Source organism: Fusarium solani (genome assembly GCF_023522795.1).
Source record: "Fusarium solani strain SB1 chromosome Unknown bctg00000002, whole genome shotgun sequence".
Taxonomy (NCBI): domain Eukaryota; kingdom Fungi; phylum Ascomycota; class Sordariomycetes; order Hypocreales; family Nectriaceae; genus Fusarium; species Fusarium solani.
This window is the reverse complement of record NW_027072155.1, coordinates 3,003,075-3,020,994: the sequence shown is the minus strand read 5'-3', so window position 1 is coordinate 3,020,994 and position 17,920 is coordinate 3,003,075. Positions and strand designations below refer to the sequence as shown.

Genomic DNA, 17,920 nt, shown 5'->3' with positions numbered 1-17,920 from the left:
TGACGGCTCGTAAATGTGCCTGCCTTGCTCCAATACCTCTGACACTTTTTTCGCCAATATTTTCTGCCGTTCCAAAAAGTTTGGGCGGTGAAGCGACCATTGGCTTGGCGGGGCCGACCTTGGCCGGTGGGGGCACTTACGGAGATGCGGCCTATCACTGGCGCCTTATTCCCTAGCTCCTTCGGTCCTGTCCAGGGCGATCCACCCCACGCGGACCTCGACCGGCGCCGAACCCCGAAAAGCACCATCGCATGGTCGAATTTAATATTTGGTTCGTGGTTCGTGGTCCTCGTATGACCGAGTGACTGACTGATAGATTGACAGCACAGGCAATTGGGCCACCGCCTTATCTTCCACCTCTCCCCTCCAATTCCCTCTTTCCCTCCAACATCCTCAATTGCCCTGTTTTGCTCGCAATCATGGCGTCCTTCGCCCCCGGGTTCCGGAGGTTATTCCTCCAGGCCTCGGCCTCGGCGCCCTCCAAGTTCTTCGTCTGCAACCAGTGCCTCCGAGGAGCTGCCCCGCGGGCCATGCCCTCGCGCATTCTCAACCTCGTCCGGTCTCGCTCCTACGCCGATGCTGCCCTCCGCAAGCCTCTGGGCACCGTCGCCGAGCAGGTCTCTGCGCGCGCCGCCCCCTCCGTCTCCCAAGCTGCCAAGAAGGCATGGCCTGAGACCACACACAAAGGCGTTGGTTACTGGCTCATTGGCAGCGCTGTTAGTGTCTTTGGTATTGTCGTCTTTGGTGGCCTGACAAGATTGACCGAGTCTGGGTATGAATTGCACTCGCAAGCATCCGATAATGCCTCTGTAGCTGACCTGATCCAGCCTGAGCATCACTGAATGGAAACCCGTCACCGGTTCGCTCCCCCCCATGTCCCAAGCCGACTGGGAGTCCGAGTTCGAAAAGTACCGCGCCTCGCCCGAGTTCAAGCTCCTGAACCCGCACATGGACCTCGAAGAATTCAAAAAGATCTACTTTATGGAGTGGTTCCATCGTGTCTGGGGCCGCTTCATCGGCATGTCTTTCGTCCTGCCCACCGTCTACTTTATCGCTCGTCGCAAGGTCACCCCCAGGATGGCCTTTAACCTCGCTGGAATCTCTGCTCTCATCGGTTTCCAGGGCATTATCGGCTGGTGGATGGTCAAGTCTGGCCTCAAGGATGACCTGTTTGCTCCCGGATCTCACCCCCGTGTCTCTCAGTACCGCCTGACCACCCATCTTGCGACCGCTTTTATCTGCTACTCTTGGATGCTCCTCTCTGGTCTCTTTGTCCTGCGCAACAGTGTCTGGATGGCCAACCCCGAGGTTGGTATAAAGGCTATCAAGGCCATGTCCAACCCTGGCCTCCGCAACTTCCGCCGTGCTGTCTTCGCTGTCGCCGCTCTCACCTTCATCACCGCCATGTCCGGTGGCCTTGTCGCCGGTCTCGACGCTGGACTCATCTATAACGAGTTCCCCAAGATGGGTCTGGGCCTGTTCCCTCCCAAGAAGGAGCTCTGGGACAAGTTCTACTCGCGCAAGGAGGACCACTCTGACCTCTGGTGGCGCAACATGCTCGAGAACCCCAGCACCGTCCAGATGAACCACCGCATCCTCGCCGTGTCCACCTTCTGCTCCATCGTCAGCCTGTTCATCTTTGCGCGCACGAGGCGCATAAAACCCATACTTCCGCGGAACTGCAAGCGTGGTTCCACCGGCCTGCTCCACATCGTCTCGTTCCAGGTCGCTCTCGGCATCAGCACACTCATCTACATGGTCCCCATCTCCCTGGCCGCCGCTCACCAGGCCGGCAGCTTGGGTGTCCTGACCGTTGCCCTCATGTTGGCGTACAGGCTGCACGTCCCCAAGCCCACCCTCCGTCTGCTCGAGCAGCGGCTGAAGCAGATGCAGCTGCGCAAGTAAACGAGATGGCATGATGGTGGTGTGATTGCACCAGAGGACGTGCTTTCACCTGTAGAATCAGAAATCGAATGTATATTATTATGGAACCAACCAACAGCACAAATGGGAACGGGAAGAAAGGAAGGGGTGCGTAGATGGGTGGTCTGAGTTGATCAGCCGACTTAGATCATTAGAAGCATTGTAGAAAGACTCGACTCTAGAAAGCATCTTGTTAACAAGCCCTCTAAGGCGGGACATTTCTTTTTTTCATTTCTATCTCATATGAGACTTCATCTACCGTCCAGATCTGATTTGGAGTCCCAGTGTAACATAACTTCCGTGCTCATGACATATTCTCTCATGACATGATGCCTCGCTTCGATTTCCATTTTACTTGTGAGCTACTCATGACACGTTAGTGACTGCATTTGCAACTAGGCCAAACAGGGGTATATCTTACCAATGCCCTCCTCGGGGATAGGCTCAATGCCGACCACCTCAGCAGCCAGCTTCTTCGCGTCCGCCTTGTCGTCCTTCATGAAGGGGAACGCAAGGACCTCGCGGATGGTGTAGTTGTCAGTCAGGAACATGACCATTCGGTCGATGCCCATGCCCCAGCCACCAGTAGGAGGCAGACCGTACTCGAGAGAGGTACAGAAGTTCTCGTCGATGAGCTGGGCCTCGTCGTCACCCTGGTCCTTCTGGCGGGCCTGCTCCTCGAAGCGCAGGCGCTGGTCGAAGGGGTCGTTCAACTCGGTGTAGGCGTTGGCAATCTCCTTCTTGCACACAAAGGCCTCGAATCGCTCGCAGAGACCGGGGATCTCGCGGTGGTACTTGGCCAGAGGGCTCATGACCTGAGGGTGGCCGGTGATGAAGGATGGGTTGACGCACTTCTCCTCAATGTACTCGCCGACCAGCTTGTCGATCATGCGGGAGTTGGTCAGAGGAGGTGTGCAGTCGAGCTTCATCTTCTTGAGAATGCCTCTGAGGAAGTCGTTGGTCTCCTGGGTGTGGAGCTGATCACCGGGAGGGAACTTCTCGCCAGTCGCCTTCTCGAGCTCAGGGATCATCTCATAACGGGGCCAGGGCTTCTCCCAGTTGACCTCGTACTTCTCACCAGACTGGGTGTGGAAGGTGGTCACGTAGCCACCAGTCAGGTACTTGACCAGACCCGAGACCATGTCCTCGGTGATGTCCATGAGGTCGTTGACATCGGCATAGGCCTGATAGAACTCAATGGTGGTGAATTCGGGGTTGTGGGTGAGATCGGCACCCTCATTGCGGAACTGACGCCCAATCTCGTACACTCGGTTCAGGCCACCGACGACAAGCATCTTGAGGTACAGTTCAGGGGCGACACGCATGTACATCTGCATGTCGTACTCATTGTGGTGAGTGGTGAAGGGCTTGGCGGTGGCACCGCCAGCAATCTGGTTCATCATGGGAGTCTCGACCTCGACAAAGTCACGCTCGTCAAAGTAGCGGCGGATCCAGGTGATCATCTTGGACCGAGTGACGAAAACATTGCGCGACTTCTCGTTGCAAATGAGATCGAGGTATCGCTTGCGGAATCGCTGCTCGAGATCCTTGAAGCCATAGTGGTCATCAGGGAGGGCGTGGAGACAAGGGGTCAGGAGAACGACCTCAGTCGCAAAGATGGACAGCTCGCCCTCCTCACCCTTCTCGATCTTGTTCTTGGGGGCAGTTCTAACCCGCATGTCAGTTTCGTCTCTTATCAGTTCTCTACCAGTCTACCAACCTGCCGGGGTATCCAATAATGCCGATAATGTCACCTCGGCGAAGGTGCTCGTGCTGGTCCTCGAAAGCAGGGGCGCCCTCTCGCACCTCCTGAGCCTGGCACAGGATCTGGACCTTGACGCCCTCTGTCCGGACATCGTAGAAGAGGAGCTTGGAGCCCGATGCTCGCTTGCCGTGAACTCGGGCACCGATCTGGATGATCTTGTCCTGGACGCTCTCGCCAGACTTGAGGTGGCCGTAGTCCTGGACAAAGTTTCGCAGGTCGTAGGTGACGTGGAACTTGTGGGGGTAGGGGTTGGGGCTCTTGGTCTCGCGGAGCTTGTTGATGTTCCTCGATCGGATCTCGAAGTACTGGTTGGGGGTGAGATCCTTCTCAGCGGCCTCAGCACTTCCGGCCTTCTTGGGAGCGGCCGCGGCGGCAGGACGAGCAGCAGCCTTCTTCTTCTTCTCCTCCTCCTTCTGACGAGCCTTCTGGCGCTTCTTCAGCTCGGTCTTGGAGACTCGCTCGCCAGTGACCTCGTCGAGGTGCAGGTTGGCGACCTGCTCGGTCGGGGGGGCAGCCTCGTCAGCCATGATTGCGTCTGGTGTCGGTCGGTGAAGATTGAATGGCAGGAAATTCAGATCAGACGTCGAAATCTCTGCTGCCGACAAAATGAGTCAAGGTCTGCTGTTGTGACTCAGTGGAACAGAGTCAGGGCATGGGTTGGAGGGGCAGGGGAAGGAAAGAAAGTGGTTGTGCGCGCCACAATCGCGGGGTAAATTTTCAGCAGGCCATGGACCAACCAAGTGGCTCAGCCACTCACTCGATAAGAATCAAGGGAAACATTGGAGTATGTATCTAATTGTTAGAGACGACCACCTGCAGCAGACAATTGTCAACCATGAGCGATAGCAACAGTCTTGAATATTGGTCGTATTAACACATCATGAGCAAGATATTACTACGCTCAGAGATCTTTCATCATTACGTTTATGGCACCCAAAACCCGCCCATGCCGGGCATTACGCCGTATCCTCAACTATCGGGATAACGGTCCTCCTATTCCAGGTACATGGGGTCTCCGCGGACCCCTTGCATGGCCATTGTCATGTCTGCCCCATGCATGGCTCCGTTCTGCATCGCCATGTTCATGTTGGGCATGGAACGGCTCATGTTAATCGCCGTCCGCCCGACGGGGCTTCCTGTCCCGTTGGGCATCATGAACCGGGGATCCTGCGCGCCTCGTTGTTGAACGGGCCCTCTCGTCCGCGGCACCTCAAGGGTCGCTTGCTGTTGAATTGGTGGTTGGGGTTTGACAGGAGAGGTGTTCATGATGGCGAAGCTGTCATCATCCTCCATCTCGGCGTCAGCGTCCTGGTCGCTGGTCTCCTCGATGGATGGTGGGCCGGTTGTAGAAGTTGTGCGAGAAGCTTGTTCGCTAGGCGCGCCGTTGATGCTCGTCGTCGATAAGCGCTTGGCGAGCTGTGGTCGTTGTTGTTGCGGTTGTTGAGTCTGCTGTTGTTGTGATGGCTGTTGCGGTTGCATCTGCTGTGGTGTTTGGATCTGGGGCGGCGCTGGCGTCTGGGCTTGAGGTATCGGGTGTTGAGTGCCATTGACGGTAGGTTGTGCAGGAGTTGGGGTGGCCTGGTCTAAAGATCGTTGGGCTCCCATTCCGGTAGAGCTGGCCCTGGACGAAGCGATGACGCTCTTCCATCGCTCGATGGAGCGTGAGACTACTGAGCTGAGATCAACCTGACTGTCCTCCATTGCAAAGCCGAGCGCCTTTCCGCCATTGACTGCCTGTTCATAAGCAGCAGCAATCAACTCCCGCTCCAGGGGAACAGTAACTGGAGTCGCAAGCTTGAACTCTCTGGGTTGTTGTAGCTTGTTGAGCTGCTCAATTTGGGATTTGAGGTTGGCATTCTCTTGCTTGAGTCTGTGGTGTTGTTCCTTCATCTTCTCGGCCTCCTTGTGCTTCCTGCCCACACCGCGGGCCAATTCCAGTACCCAGAGCTCTTGTTGCCGTTGGACTGGCAATGTCTCCCAGACTGTGTATGCTGACTGCAGGTGTTCGTCAACCTGCGCCTCGAGCTGCTCGGCAGTCTTTTCCGCTTTTCGGACCGCCTCGCGAACGTCTCGGAAGTTGCCTGTGGATGGAGGGTACGTGAACTCTTCCATAACGGCAGTGGTGGAAGAGGTACATGTAATCTTCCAGGCTCGGAATTCTTCCTTGAAAAAAGCCTGGAGCGCGTCGAACTCGCGCTGGCCGGGAGATTGGACGGACCATGATGTCGACGTGGGATGCTGAGTGGACGAGAAGAGGGTCGGGGGCGGCTGCAGGCATTGGAGGGTAAGGGCAGGGAAGTCGAGGGAGAGGGGATCGAAGTCGAACGGCATCGAGTTGTTGTCGAGCTGCACCCTGCCGTCAAGTTAGCTTTAGTCTGGCAAACAGCGCGCGCCACCGAAGCACGGGAGAGATTGATTCGACGTACTTGGCTGCCCTCCAAGAGCTGAGGAGCTCCCGCAGTGCGAGCTCCGCAGCCCGTGCCGTGTCCATGGCATCCGACAGCTTCTGTTTGACGTCGAATTGGGCCTTTTGAATGACTTGCTTGCTCACGGTGCGCTGCATGCCGGGCCGCTTCATGGGCTCGGGTGTGGCGTCGCCCTCCCAGCTGCCTCTCTTGGGGATATCATTCATGACTCCCGTCGCTTCCCAGGTTGGCTGGAAGGGGCCCGAATATTTCATGGTCGTATCAACTACGAGCTGGTTCTCCTTGGCAATTGCGGGCGATCGGAACCCGTCGCTTTCGGGGATGGGCGTGTCCTTCTGGACAGCTCCCTTGGGGGTTCCCACCGGAGTCGAGGCATCCCGCCTCCCGCCCAGCGAACCTCGCGGCTGTCGTCTTGTGATACCGCCGCGCAGCTTCCTGATAGCGTCGACATCGTGGATGCCATCTGGGGGCTTCGGGTTCTTCTCCTTGATGTACAGATCGAGATGGCGGCCGAGCGAGGACGAGGTGAAGGCTTGACCGCAATAGGGGCAGTTCTTGTCTTTAGGGGCGCCAACTTTTGGGGTGCTCGAGTCGGTGGTCTGGGGCGTGGTATCGGGCATGGTGGACAAGCTTCAGGGATGGGACGAGAAAAGGAGAGAGGATGGATAAAATGAGAGAGCGAGAGAGAAAAAATGTCACAAAAAAACGAGCGTGGGAAATGGAGGCCTCGATACTACAAGAGAGTAAATAGCGACTGCGGCTCCAGTTGGGGAGCTGTACAGGCGTGAATCATAAGGAGCGAGCGAAAAAAGGTCGATCGAATAGAAGCAACGAGCGTGTTGGGGTCGAGACCTCCAAAAGGGGACGGGGGGTTAATGGACGGGGGAAGAGGCACGAGACGAGCCGAGCTTTAAAGTCGTGGTTAGAACATGAGACGATGAGAAGGAGGGATAAAAGAAAGAGAGAGACTCGAAGAGAGAGCGAGAGAGAGAGATACGAGAGAGGGACTAAAGGGGAAGCCTGTTCTGGTATCGCTGGGTTTAATTATTCTTTTTTTTTTCCTACCCTTCCATTTTAAAATAAAGCCTCCTCCATTTTCAGGGGCGGATCCAACAAAGGTCCATCCATCTCATTCCCCTCCAGACTGGACCCCCCGACCGACCTACGGTAAAGGTGGCCCCCCCCCCCCCAAAATGGAGTGGAGGGCTCCAAGGGACCCCCAGATTGGCGCCGTTAGCACCGACGGAACCCCTGACGTTTAGTGGCCATCCCGCCGCCTGGATGTCTCTCCCGTCGCTCGCTTAGCGCTGATCGACCACTCTAAGAGGTCAGTCCTAGCGCCGCCGGGGCTCTGTGTCGATGCGTCCTGGGATCGTGGTAGGGCAGTTGGCTCTTCTCTCTGGGGGTTCTAGTGGTCATGTCGCAGCCGAACTGTCAATAATAGAATGCTGATTGCCATGCCCTGCTCTGGGTGATTGCGCAGGTGCGTAGTAGGGTTCTCGGGGTGGTTGAGCGACAGGGTTGACTCAAATCGATGATGTCCTTACCTATCACTTTTGCTCGGCAATTGGCTTGATCGACTCAGGGTCGCCAAGGGGTGATGACGGGAGGCTCCCGCTATAGCAATCGACATAACTAATAGCACAGCAGCCTCAAAGTCTCCATGATAGTTCGCGCTTCAACGTCAATGTCAACTCGTCAACCATGATGGTTACACTTCGGTCCCGGCAGAGTCCGGCCTCGGGATCGCACCCGTGCCTCTCTGCAACGACCTGCGGGCTTGGCCTCTCAGACAGGCACAAGATTACACGGCAAACGCGACAGGCAGAAACACGAAATCTAAGAGGCACAGGTGAGGCTAAGGCAAGCTGCCGTTTCGTTGCGTCCAAGTAAATTTCACGTTTGGCTGCATGGCGTCCAACCTTGGGGCTCCCCTTTTTCGCCTTGTCGTCTGCCATCAGTTGGATATGACATCCATGAGATGAGACGTCAAACAGCCTCTGCCAGCAAACTCGTCATGCTCGTATAATAACGCGATTGCCGTCCCTCCGCTGCAGAGTCAGCACTTGCAAACGTAAACGGGCACAAGGCACGAGGCAAGCAATCATGTCCGTTGCGTCTGCCCGGACGGACGCAAACCAAGATTGAGATGAGCCCGGGGAAGCAGAGACTGGACCACTGGCATCGGCAGTCTCACAGCGCTAAACGCCCAGCCCCGAGCGGATTGGCCAACGGGCGACCACGGATGGCCGCAGACAAGGGCATGGGTGGCACCGACCATGGGGTTGCTGGTTCTGCTGGGAGTTTTGCTGGCTCCAGCTGTTCTCAAGAGGAGAGGCCAACCTGCAACACCCTGGTCCGAGACACGGTGAGCTTTCTGCATGCCCCTTAACCACCGCAGAAAACCAGACGCCGTATTTGCTTAATTACGTTCTGCAGCTGCTGGATCCTACCTACAGCTCGCCGCTGAGGTCTTCGGGCCTTTGACACTGGAGTGCTCGGCAATTCGTTCCCGTCTTCCGTCTTCACCTCGGGCGCCTCACCACCCAACCCACCGCACACCGACGCCAGCCTTGAGCTCGCCCCTTGGAGTAGCATCGGTGGCCCCCCAGTTTCTCGTAAAACGCACAACCGTCTATTCCGTTTTCAGGAGCTAGGACCTTGAAGGGAGAGGAGCTTGGGTCTCCTCTGAGCGTTAGCCACCCGCTGCGGCTTGGTCGTCGTCGATAAACTCTCAACCGTCGGCTTTACCCCTGAATGAAAGCCGCAACACGCACCTATCAGGGGTCGCAGATACGGCAACTAACTTGGGTGGGTAGCGAAGTAACCACTGGCGGAGGACACAGCTGCCCTCTCAACCCTGCGCTAGGCCCGTTTTGTTTTGCAGATCGCGAGGAGAATACGTATCCATCCATCCAATGCGCGTCTAAACGTAAACGGAGCTGGTGTCGTGCTTACCGTTGAAGCGTTGTGTTGGTTGACATGCAGCGTCCCCTTACTAGGTCTTTCAGCCGTGGTTGAGGAAAACGGGGCTCACTGGCGAGGTTCGTGCTTTAGTGCTTCGGCAGCTTAAATTAATACCAGCTGATTTATGCCATGTTTGCTTCTTGCGCTGTTCCAGAATCCGGGCGAGTTATGCCATCCAACCTCCCTAGTGTTTGTCTGCTCATCATTTGGTGCATTAGGGCATCAGGTAGGGGCAGGTATGACCTCAGTTGTCGCAGTAGTCGGATGGGGCCGTCTTCTAATGCATCGCAAGCGGACGTTATGGGCCGCCGAGGCAATGAGGGCACGAGACAAAGCAATGGGCAGACAGAGTCATACCAACGTGCATCTCAGCTTGTTCGCACCAAGCCATCCTTCAAACGGTCAGAGTCATGTGGATGTTGGTTGGTCGTTTGTTAGGGTTACGTGAAGCTGCGCCACATATCCAGGTCGAGCCACATCCCCAGCCCCTCCAAAAGCGGGCAGTAGCTCTTGCTCTCTCGCGTGGCTGGAAGTGGTTTCTCTCAGGAAGTTTTGTTGCCGCTCGCGCAAACAAGCCGATTACAACACAATTCAAGGTCCATCGTTCGGACCCCGGCCTGCAATTCCTCAAAACCGCTATTATCGAAATTCTTGAAAATGCCTCCAGGTACGTTGAGCCTCCATCTCCGATACCGCTTCAGCACTGCCTCATCCGAACCTGTCGCGAGCGACGAAAGATGAGCGCATCGCGATCGCGTTAAGCAGGAGCCTCCACAACGCCACCCGACCTCATCGCAATCGCTTCAGCGCAATCGCTAACCCCCGCGAAGCCCTTAGTGAAGACGAGTCCTCTGATGCCGGCGGGTTCTCTACTCCCCCGCGCGCGACGCGAAAGTCGGCCTCGGCTGGCGCAGCCTCGGATCCTAACGACGATGTTGATATCAATGGCGAGGATTTCGATGAACAAGACGAGGAGGGAGAGGAGGATGAAGACCTAGAGGAGGACGAGTAAGTTGTGTGCTGGCTGTACACTTGCGCAATGCTCACGCGCCTCAGGTATGTTGTCGAGGCGATCAAGAAGCACATCATCGACGACGACGTGAGTAGAAGCTTGGCCAATTTCAGCGCGGACACGGCTGACGGCGATTATAGGGAAGCTTGAAATTCCACGTCAAGTGGGAGGGATACGACGCCGTGGCGGACATGACATGGGAGCCGGAGGAAAACCTCCAGTAAGTGAACAAAACTGCTCGGTGCGGTGGTATGTCGACTGACGCGTTTTTGCAGGGAATCCGCATCAGAAATCCTCGAAGAGTACTTTGCCAAGATCGGCGGACGAGAGAAGATTTTCGAGCAGACGGAAAAAGCTAGCAAGACCAAGAAGCGTCGGCGAACGACGAATGGTACTCCAAGCACCACATCAACAGCGAAGCGGTCTCGACGCAGCGCAGCGCATCCGGCCGACACAACACCTCCAGCGACTGCGAAGAAGTGGAGTCCTCCAGCCGGCTCGTGGGAGGACGAGATCGAGACGATCGATGCTTGCGAGGAAGAGGGTAGCGGCAAGCTGGTTGTCTATCTGATCTGGAAGAATGGCAACAAGACGAAGCATGATACCCAGATCATCTACAAGAAGTGTCCACAGAAGGTAAGTGAAGCTGATGGTGGTATGGAAATACAGGGGCTGACATGGCTTAGATGCTCCAATTCTACGAGCGACACGTCAAGATCATTAGAGAGGAGCAGAAGGCGCAAGCGGACGAGGCCGAGGGTTGATGAGATAGTCATTATGTGAAGACCGGGCAGCTGGAGCCTGCTTGAGTGATACGCTCCGACCTCTGACTTGAACGGCGTTTCGGCGATCGATAAAGGATCGCGGAGTGGTTCTTCTTTTTGTTGATTTTGTCTTGTCTGTCACGCGGAACGGAAACGGTATCATTTCACCATATCTGGAGCCAACCCCTAAGGAGTTCTCGACACGTATCGAGGGCAGGTGGGGTGGTGATGATATGAGGGCATGGGAAGGAGTATTTGCTGATTTTAACGGTGCATTCACGCTGAAAGACACGTCATTTACGGACATGAGAATGGAGGAGTTGTGCGGTAGAATTGGTGTCGTATTTTCGGTGGTGAATTGAGATGGATGTACGGATATAATGGCAAGGGTTGTCACTCGTCAATGAATTAAATGGATGCAATCAATTAAACAACGGCTGGCCCTGAAACAACACGCGATTTATCGTGACTGTCGACTTGGGCTGCAAAAAAGGGTGACGTTTTCTGCGAGGCTGGGAAACCTCGGCAGGGTCGCAGCGTGTCAGAGCCCCTGGCGACCCCACCAAAGAACCCCTGCATGGCCTGTAAAAAGGTCTGGGCGCGACGTGAGAGCCCAGCCTTGCCATTTAACGCGTCGGCAGAGGAAAAAAAAGTCGGGTGGCGGGGCAACGACTTATATAACTGACGGAGGTGAGTCGCATACATTCCAGTTTCCCTTCTTGTTCTATCGAATTATTATAGAGACGAATTATCTTGACGATACAAAGAGACGATTATTCACAGACACGAACGACTTGGAACGAATTTCCTCTCTTCTCTTGGATCATCTACTTTGAACTACCTGGTTGGTCAACTCGCGAGTCACCTGCAGCTGCACTCAACAAAGTCTATTGGGTATGTCGATTCTTGTCATGCGAGCAAACAATTTCTGATTTTCTAACTGTTTCACAGCCTGAGACATCTCTTTCTTGACATCTCTCCCCTGGACCATTTCTTGGATCGACATCTCTCTTGTCTAGACCAGCCTGAGACATTCTCCAACAGCCTATCTGCTCAACACACCATACAACTGGTGCCCAACAAGACCAACCTCTCAATCACCACATTTTCTTCTCTCAACCTCCGCCAAAATGAAGAGAAACGACGTCATCGCTGTCATTATCATCATCCTTTTCATCATCCTCGCCGCCGTGTCATTCGGTATCTGGAAGCTCGTCAACATGGCTAAGAACCACATGAGTGCAGCTGGAAGCGGCACATCAAGCAGCCACACCAGCGAAGACATTGCCGACTGATGGGAGATCAACACTCTCTTCCACCACAAACCTTTTCTGCCTTGTTTTACTATTCGGCTACAGCGATGTCGATTTTTTTTACTTTCAGCAACCATTTGATGAGAAAAGAAGACGTGGGGTGGTAATGTCCTTTTTGGGTTGATGATTCACACAACAACAACTCTTCAACGTTTGGGTTACGGCGCAACAAATGACTGGGTTCGGTCACGGGTGTTTTTGTTTCCTTTTTTTGGTAAATGTTTTCACGAGTCAAACTGGGATTTTTCAACATGGGGAAACGAAATGAGCAAATTAGACTACTTGGATTGCCTTTTTGGCTAAAGATTGAGGGACGCCAGAGGCCCAATGACGAAGAAAGATAGACATGTATGAGGCATGCAAATGAGAAACAAGACAAACTGCCAATAATCTCTCGGCTTCTATTCACGTACACGTTACTGTGAAGACCACCTGGTTCACCTGTCGGTGATGATTTGATTTGCGTTGCCAACTGATTCAGCTCCAGAGCGTGATTATGTTGGTGAATGTATAGTGATTGTCGCGCATATATATCCACCAAGATGGACCCAGCCTGTCCTGACCAGTCAACATCACTCAAGCCTATAGCTTCCTTTATAGTACAACTTCTACATCTTCTTCACTCTTTTCGAAACAAACAGACACAATGGGCAAGGTCTCATTCAACCTCCCCATCCATGGCGGCCGCGGCCAGCCCGACGACACCGAGGATCAACGCCTCAAGCCTCACCTCCACGAGGACGACGACCTCCCCGACTACAGCAAGTTCCCCTACAGCACCTTCTTCCCCGAGGACCACAAGGGCAAGAACAAGAGCGAGGACCCCGTGCTGGACAAGTCTTCTCCCCAGTACCGTGAGCGCGTAAAGAAGACGCTCGACGCCCTCCAGGATGAGTACCAGGAGACCTATGAGTGGTACAAGGACGCGAACAGCAAGGTCCTCGCTGCCAGGGAGGAGCGGGACCAACTGCTCTGGAACCTGGCCGTCCTTGACATCCGCAACGTCTCCGGGCAATTTGAAAGCAGCATGAATTCAATCCATGAGGACGTTGGCAAGATCCAGCGCGAGGTGCGTGACCAGAACAAGCCCAACAAGCCTACTTCTGAGTACTGGAGGCTGTGCAGCAACCGTGGAATCGCGAGGCGTTGCCTCTACAGGATCGAGATCGCTCTGGAGGCTGGCCTGCGGGAGCTCGCGCGGCTGGACGGGGCCGACTCTGACGCGTTTCGCCAGCTTCGCGGTATGTGGGCGAGGCGCCAGAGTCTCCATGCCGATGACGAGAGTCTATACTCGGAAACTTGGTCCGCCACCACCGACGTGATTGATGATTGACTTTCCTGGCGCCGTCAGGATGTCCATCCCGCAGATCAAAGGCCTGGGATGTTAGATTGGGGCGTCTTGCAGGCTGAGGAGGGCTTTCCTTATGTCACAGCTGACGGTGTGTTTGTGGAAGACAGCCGGGGCTAAAGTCGGAGCTGGTGTAATGGTTCTATTGGGGAGTTGCCGGCAGTTTCAGTAATGTCAACTGCTGGATTGCATGACTAAATAAGGATAGCTTAGCAAATCCAATAGCTTTAATAAGAAAGAATAAAAAAACAATTCCAAGAGACCACATGAAGTTGCTTGATTCAGTAGCCGTAGGTTGATGCGGTGCTCGCTTCTGATTGGTCAAGAGCCCCTGTCCCGGCTCAAAAGGGCAACTGGTATCTGACTATCAGCACCAACCCAACAAAGCAGCAGCTCACTATGAGAATGATAATTGTTGTTGTTAGTCTACAAACTCCAAAAGAATAGGATGTCATCGTTGTTGAGTTTCTAGGGATATCCAAGGTGCAAAGCAAAAGATGTAACACGACCTCAATCAAGGAGACAGTTAGACCACAGGTTCAATTTGCCGTGCCGCGGCGGTCTATTCTTGTCTATCCCAGAGGAATCAGTCTAATTCTCCAGGTATGCCATGTTTTGTATATCCTAATCATCCATGTATCCATCCCATAAGGATCAGTATCCAAGCCTATCCCAGTCGTAACCCATTTATAGTTTATATCACTCTTTAAAAGGCGGTTCCGTTACCGGGGAGAGGAGTGGGGGTAGGAACAACGGCAGGGGCGGTAGGGCCCGCTACTCATTGTCAGCAAGATATTCCCCAATCTTCACATCCATTGAGTTACTTACAGGAGGCTTCCTGAACACCCCCACTGGCGGTAGGGAAAGGGGGCTTCTGGCCATGAACTCGGGCACCCCGGTTGGGGTTCCAGGGACGAGTGTTGTTAAAGGATGGAGGCATGAAGCCAGAGACCTGAGGGGGTGGGCCTGTGAAAGGTGTCAGGGCCCATTGGTGACAGAACCATGGTGATGGGGCTACTCACTCTGGATAGGAGCAGGCAGAGCAGACACGAGGGAAGCCGAAGCGGCGAGAAGGAAGGCGACAACACCGGTGGTCTTCATGTTGATAGTCGTAGAGTTGAAGGAATGTAAAGGGTATGTGACGAGGTAGAGATTGATACAGCGAAGAGATATGGTCTTTGTAGCGAAGGAGACCAGCTCAGGGAAATCAAGTCAAGAGAGAGATTGGGTCACAGACCAGAAAGAATGTTTAGTGAAGAAAGAATGTAACAGACACAGACACAGAGGACAAAACACTTGAGAAGAAAGCAGCGACCGTCCTATATACCCGTCTCTCAACCCCCTAGCACGCAACATCCCGTCTCTTATCACAAGTGAAAACCAAGAAAGGAACCCACATGGAGAAAGCTTAGCCCCATGCACTGTCATCAAGAAAGTTCCCTTATCCACCGCGTTCCTGGCGCTGGTGTCCTTGTCGTCGGTAGAGCCGCCCTTGATTGGCGTGGACGCGTCGAGTTGATGAAACATGGGACAAGGTTTTTGGGTAAAAGTCCCGGGGTGGATCAACAGGAGAAAAAAGCTTGTTATTCTGGTCTGGGCTCTTCTTGTTTCTTCGGAGCTTGGGCCTAGATGGGTTGGTGAAGTTGGTGAACTGGTTGTTGGTTCGCACACCATCTTTATTCTTGACATGAAGATTCATTATCTCTATTATTTTCACCTTGTTTCTTTTTATTCTTCAATTCCTTCCTCGGTTGAAGCCTGGGATCTTCCGTGTTGCTCCAGTTTACAACACAGTTAAACACTTACTGTCCAAGCTGACATCCAACCACCGTCAACCCTCGGTTCCATAAAAGGAGAAGGAAACACGCAATACAGGCAAAAAAACAAGGCACCAAAAAAATAGCCCTAACACGAGTCAACCCGTAGACCAGCCACAACGGTGACATGGCGCCGCGGTTCCTTGACAGCTGCCGTTTCAAAACTTCTCCACCGTGGCGCCGATCCGGGCAAGATAGACCAGACCTCGTCAGCCGATCAGGGCGACCTACTGAAGATGGAAACCCGAGGGTGTGTGTGCGGCTCTGGGTTCCTGGCACATGCAAGGTACGCGAAGTTTAGATCTCCGAGGTGTGCCTGGTCCATTCGATCCACGTCGTTCCATCATGGGTGGCCTATCATGGATAAGACCTAGCACCGTGGCATGTGTTTGGCTGAGTATGGATGCTGGGATCATGATCCAATGATACGAAGACGTCGTATTCACGCCCATAGCTTGATAATGATTCCTCACTTGTCCAAGTAACCGATGGATCTCGGACTAGCCGTCGTCATATCTGATGAGATAGATATCCCATCCCTGCTTTCTATGGGCAATGCATGTCTATATATGTTTTTTTTTAAAACTTCCTTCTAAGCAGCTCAGGTATCATGATGCATTCTTTTTCCAAAAACAAGCATCCTGCTCCCACGGGGTATCCGTCAGTCTCTGCCTCTGTTCCATCATCACCAGCTCATGAGCCCCCTCGCGCGGTCAAAGCCGCCCCGCAGCTGGCTCTCGGGCTTGACCACCTTGCCTCGCAGCACTGTGTAGCGGATTAGGTTCTCGCAGTCCTCGGGCTTGACTCGTGCTAGCCAGATGCCCTGCGAGGCGCCGACGGTGCCGGCTTGTTCCTCTGAGCCATTTGTGTGGCCGTTCTTCTCGGCGCCGTTGGTGCCGTTGCCGTTGGTCTTCTGAGCCCCATTCGTGGTCCCGTTGGTCTCGCCCGGCGCCGTGTCGTCCAAGCCAAAGGCGTTTGGTCGACGATAGATCATAACGTTGGCAGAGTACTTGTGGCCTCCCACATGGCTGATGTAGTAGATTCCCACACCACCTGGCCTCTCATCATGCAGGTCCCGGTACAGACCCAGCGGCCTTAGCTGGCGCTCAAATTCTTTCCTCAGAATCGGGGCGCTCTGTGCACACCGCGCATCTCGTGTCCGATGACTGCACATGAGGATCACGGCATTGTGCGGGCAGTCAGTCAAAGACAGGGCGGGAACCCCGGCGTCAGGGTCCGGGGAAGGGAGGGAAGCAGGTAGGGGCGTGGGGGAGAGGGGGGAAGTGCTTGTGGGTGCCTGGTTGATGATCTCGGTGATGAGTTGGGGCGCGTTAAGAGGGTGGGCATTGTGAATGAGCTTGAAGGCTGGGAGGAGGAGCAAAGTGGTGGGCTCCGAGTAGTCGTCGGTATCATGAGGAGTGGGCATGTTGGATGCCGAGAGCATGAGTTTCTGGGGCATGTTAGCAGTCATGAATACTCAATGGACTCTCATGTATTAAAACGAGCCCATTCGAGAGCCCATATGAGAGTCTACACAGTAGAAATATTACTCACCCCGTTGGTAGGCGCACTCGCCTTCTCCACGGCCTGCATGACGCTCCCCTTCTCATCCGCCACATCCCTCACCCAATCTGTTTTGCCCGTGCCCACGAGCAGATGCGTGCTCCACGCCTTGATCTGGCCATACAGCACATCCTCGGTCTCGATCTTGAACCCCCTCGGATACCGCGCGGTGCAGCCGTCGCAGTCGTGCAGGCACTCCTCCCCGTCGACCTTGGGGTCCACCTTGACAAACAGCTCCGTGGCCGAGGGCGGCTGCGGCGCGCCTCCGCCCAGCACCGAGCTCACAAACGACTTGAGGGATAGGGCCATTCTTTGCTTTGCGGGCATGCGCGGGAGGGAAGAGGGTGGAGCGGCGGTTGTGGAGGAGGGAGGAAGGGAAGGGGAGGTCATCGTATATAATGTAATGGCCCGGTAAACGGTTCCGGTAGATATTTGGGCCGTCACTCAATTGGATTGGATTCGGTTCGGCGCTGCCTACTTGATCCACTGAAAAGATTCTGTGGGATCGGCTTTGGCTGGTGGGATATTTCTTCGTGTCTCTCAGGATTGGAAATGATAAACCTTGGCTGCAGCCCTAAAAGGAATCGCTACCCAAACTAATCAGATTGATAATCAGCGCAAAATACAATACGCTTCAAAAGATCATTCACCGTCAGTCGGGAATCAATTCAGCCAGACAGAAACAGGTCGCTTTATATGCTGCTTTCCCCCATTCGAATAAGCCGCTATCTCCTACTCGCTGTATTGTTCGCCCCGGACTCTCCGCCTATCTCCGACCACCGAAAGGCCCTACCGCATAATAGTACTTACGCACGTCATTACGTCGGCTCTGCGGTAGTTATCAGATCCTGTCTGGGTTTTCGGTTCGGTTTTCAAAGCGAGCGAGTCGAGGCCCCCTGCTCCTAATTTGTGGGGCCCTTCTATTCGACATTCTGGCCCGCTTGGCTGCTTTCCTCGCCCCATTCATCCTCACATTGCCAGCTAATGAGCTCCCTGTTGAAACGGTATTTGTCTCTGTTATG

The 17,920-nt window shown here is 54.4% G+C and overlaps 7 protein-coding genes across 7 annotated transcripts; 3 read left to right on the top strand and 4 right to left on the bottom strand.

Annotated features, from left to right (window-relative positions):
* Window positions 1-419: 419 nt before the first annotated feature.
* Window positions 420-1,905, top strand: MRS44_004882 (uncharacterized protein; the record flags this gene model as incomplete). Its single annotated transcript, XM_046268735.2, has 2 exons — window positions 420-772; window positions 828-1,905. 2 exons carry the CDS (start codon window positions 420-422, stop codon window positions 1,903-1,905), a joined length of 1,431 nt encoding a protein of 476 aa, XP_046135966.1.
* Window positions 1,906-2,318: 413 nt separating this feature from the next.
* Window positions 2,319-4,215, bottom strand: MRS44_004881 (uncharacterized protein; the record flags this gene model as incomplete). Its single annotated transcript, XM_046273613.2, has 2 exons — window positions 2,319-3,591; window positions 3,644-4,215. The coding sequence occupies 2 exons, from the start codon at window positions 4,213-4,215 to the stop codon at window positions 2,319-2,321; spliced, it is 1,845 nt and encodes a 614-aa protein (XP_046135967.1).
* A 466-nt stretch (window positions 4,216-4,681) lies between these two features.
* MRS44_004880 (uncharacterized protein) lies at window positions 4,682-6,734 on the bottom strand (the record flags this gene model as incomplete). Its single annotated transcript, XM_046283926.2, has 2 exons — window positions 4,682-6,041; window positions 6,115-6,734. The coding sequence occupies 2 exons, from the start codon at window positions 6,732-6,734 to the stop codon at window positions 4,682-4,684; spliced, it is 1,980 nt and encodes a 659-aa protein (XP_046135968.1).
* Window positions 6,735-9,491: 2,757 nt separating this feature from the next.
* MRS44_004879 (uncharacterized protein) lies at window positions 9,492-10,857 on the top strand (the record flags this gene model as incomplete). The annotated part of the gene is made up of 6 exons (XM_065622373.1): window positions 9,492-9,748; window positions 9,847-10,089; window positions 10,138-10,180; window positions 10,234-10,313; window positions 10,369-10,729; window positions 10,780-10,857. The coding sequence occupies 6 exons, from the start codon at window positions 9,492-9,494 to the stop codon at window positions 10,855-10,857; spliced, it is 1,062 nt and encodes a 353-aa protein (XP_065478445.1).
* A 1,959-nt stretch (window positions 10,858-12,816) lies between these two features.
* On the top strand, window positions 12,817-13,503 carry MRS44_004878 (uncharacterized protein; the record flags this gene model as incomplete). Its single annotated transcript, XM_046275537.2, has 1 exon — window positions 12,817-13,503. The coding sequence occupies one exon, from the start codon at window positions 12,817-12,819 to the stop codon at window positions 13,501-13,503; it is 687 nt and encodes a 228-aa protein (XP_046135970.2).
* A 721-nt stretch (window positions 13,504-14,224) lies between these two features.
* MRS44_004877 (uncharacterized protein) lies at window positions 14,225-14,619 on the bottom strand (the record flags this gene model as incomplete). Its single annotated transcript, XM_046280888.2, has 3 exons — window positions 14,225-14,292; window positions 14,347-14,484; window positions 14,541-14,619. The coding sequence occupies 3 exons, from the start codon at window positions 14,617-14,619 to the stop codon at window positions 14,225-14,227; spliced, it is 285 nt and encodes a 94-aa protein (XP_046135971.1).
* A 1,401-nt stretch (window positions 14,620-16,020) lies between these two features.
* On the bottom strand, window positions 16,021-17,288 carry MRS44_004876 (uncharacterized protein; the record flags this gene model as incomplete). Its single annotated transcript, XM_065622372.1, has 2 exons — window positions 16,021-16,785; window positions 16,890-17,288. 2 exons carry the CDS (start codon window positions 17,286-17,288, stop codon window positions 16,021-16,023), a joined length of 1,164 nt encoding a protein of 387 aa, XP_065478444.1.
* Between the last annotated feature and the right edge of the window lie 632 nt (window positions 17,289-17,920).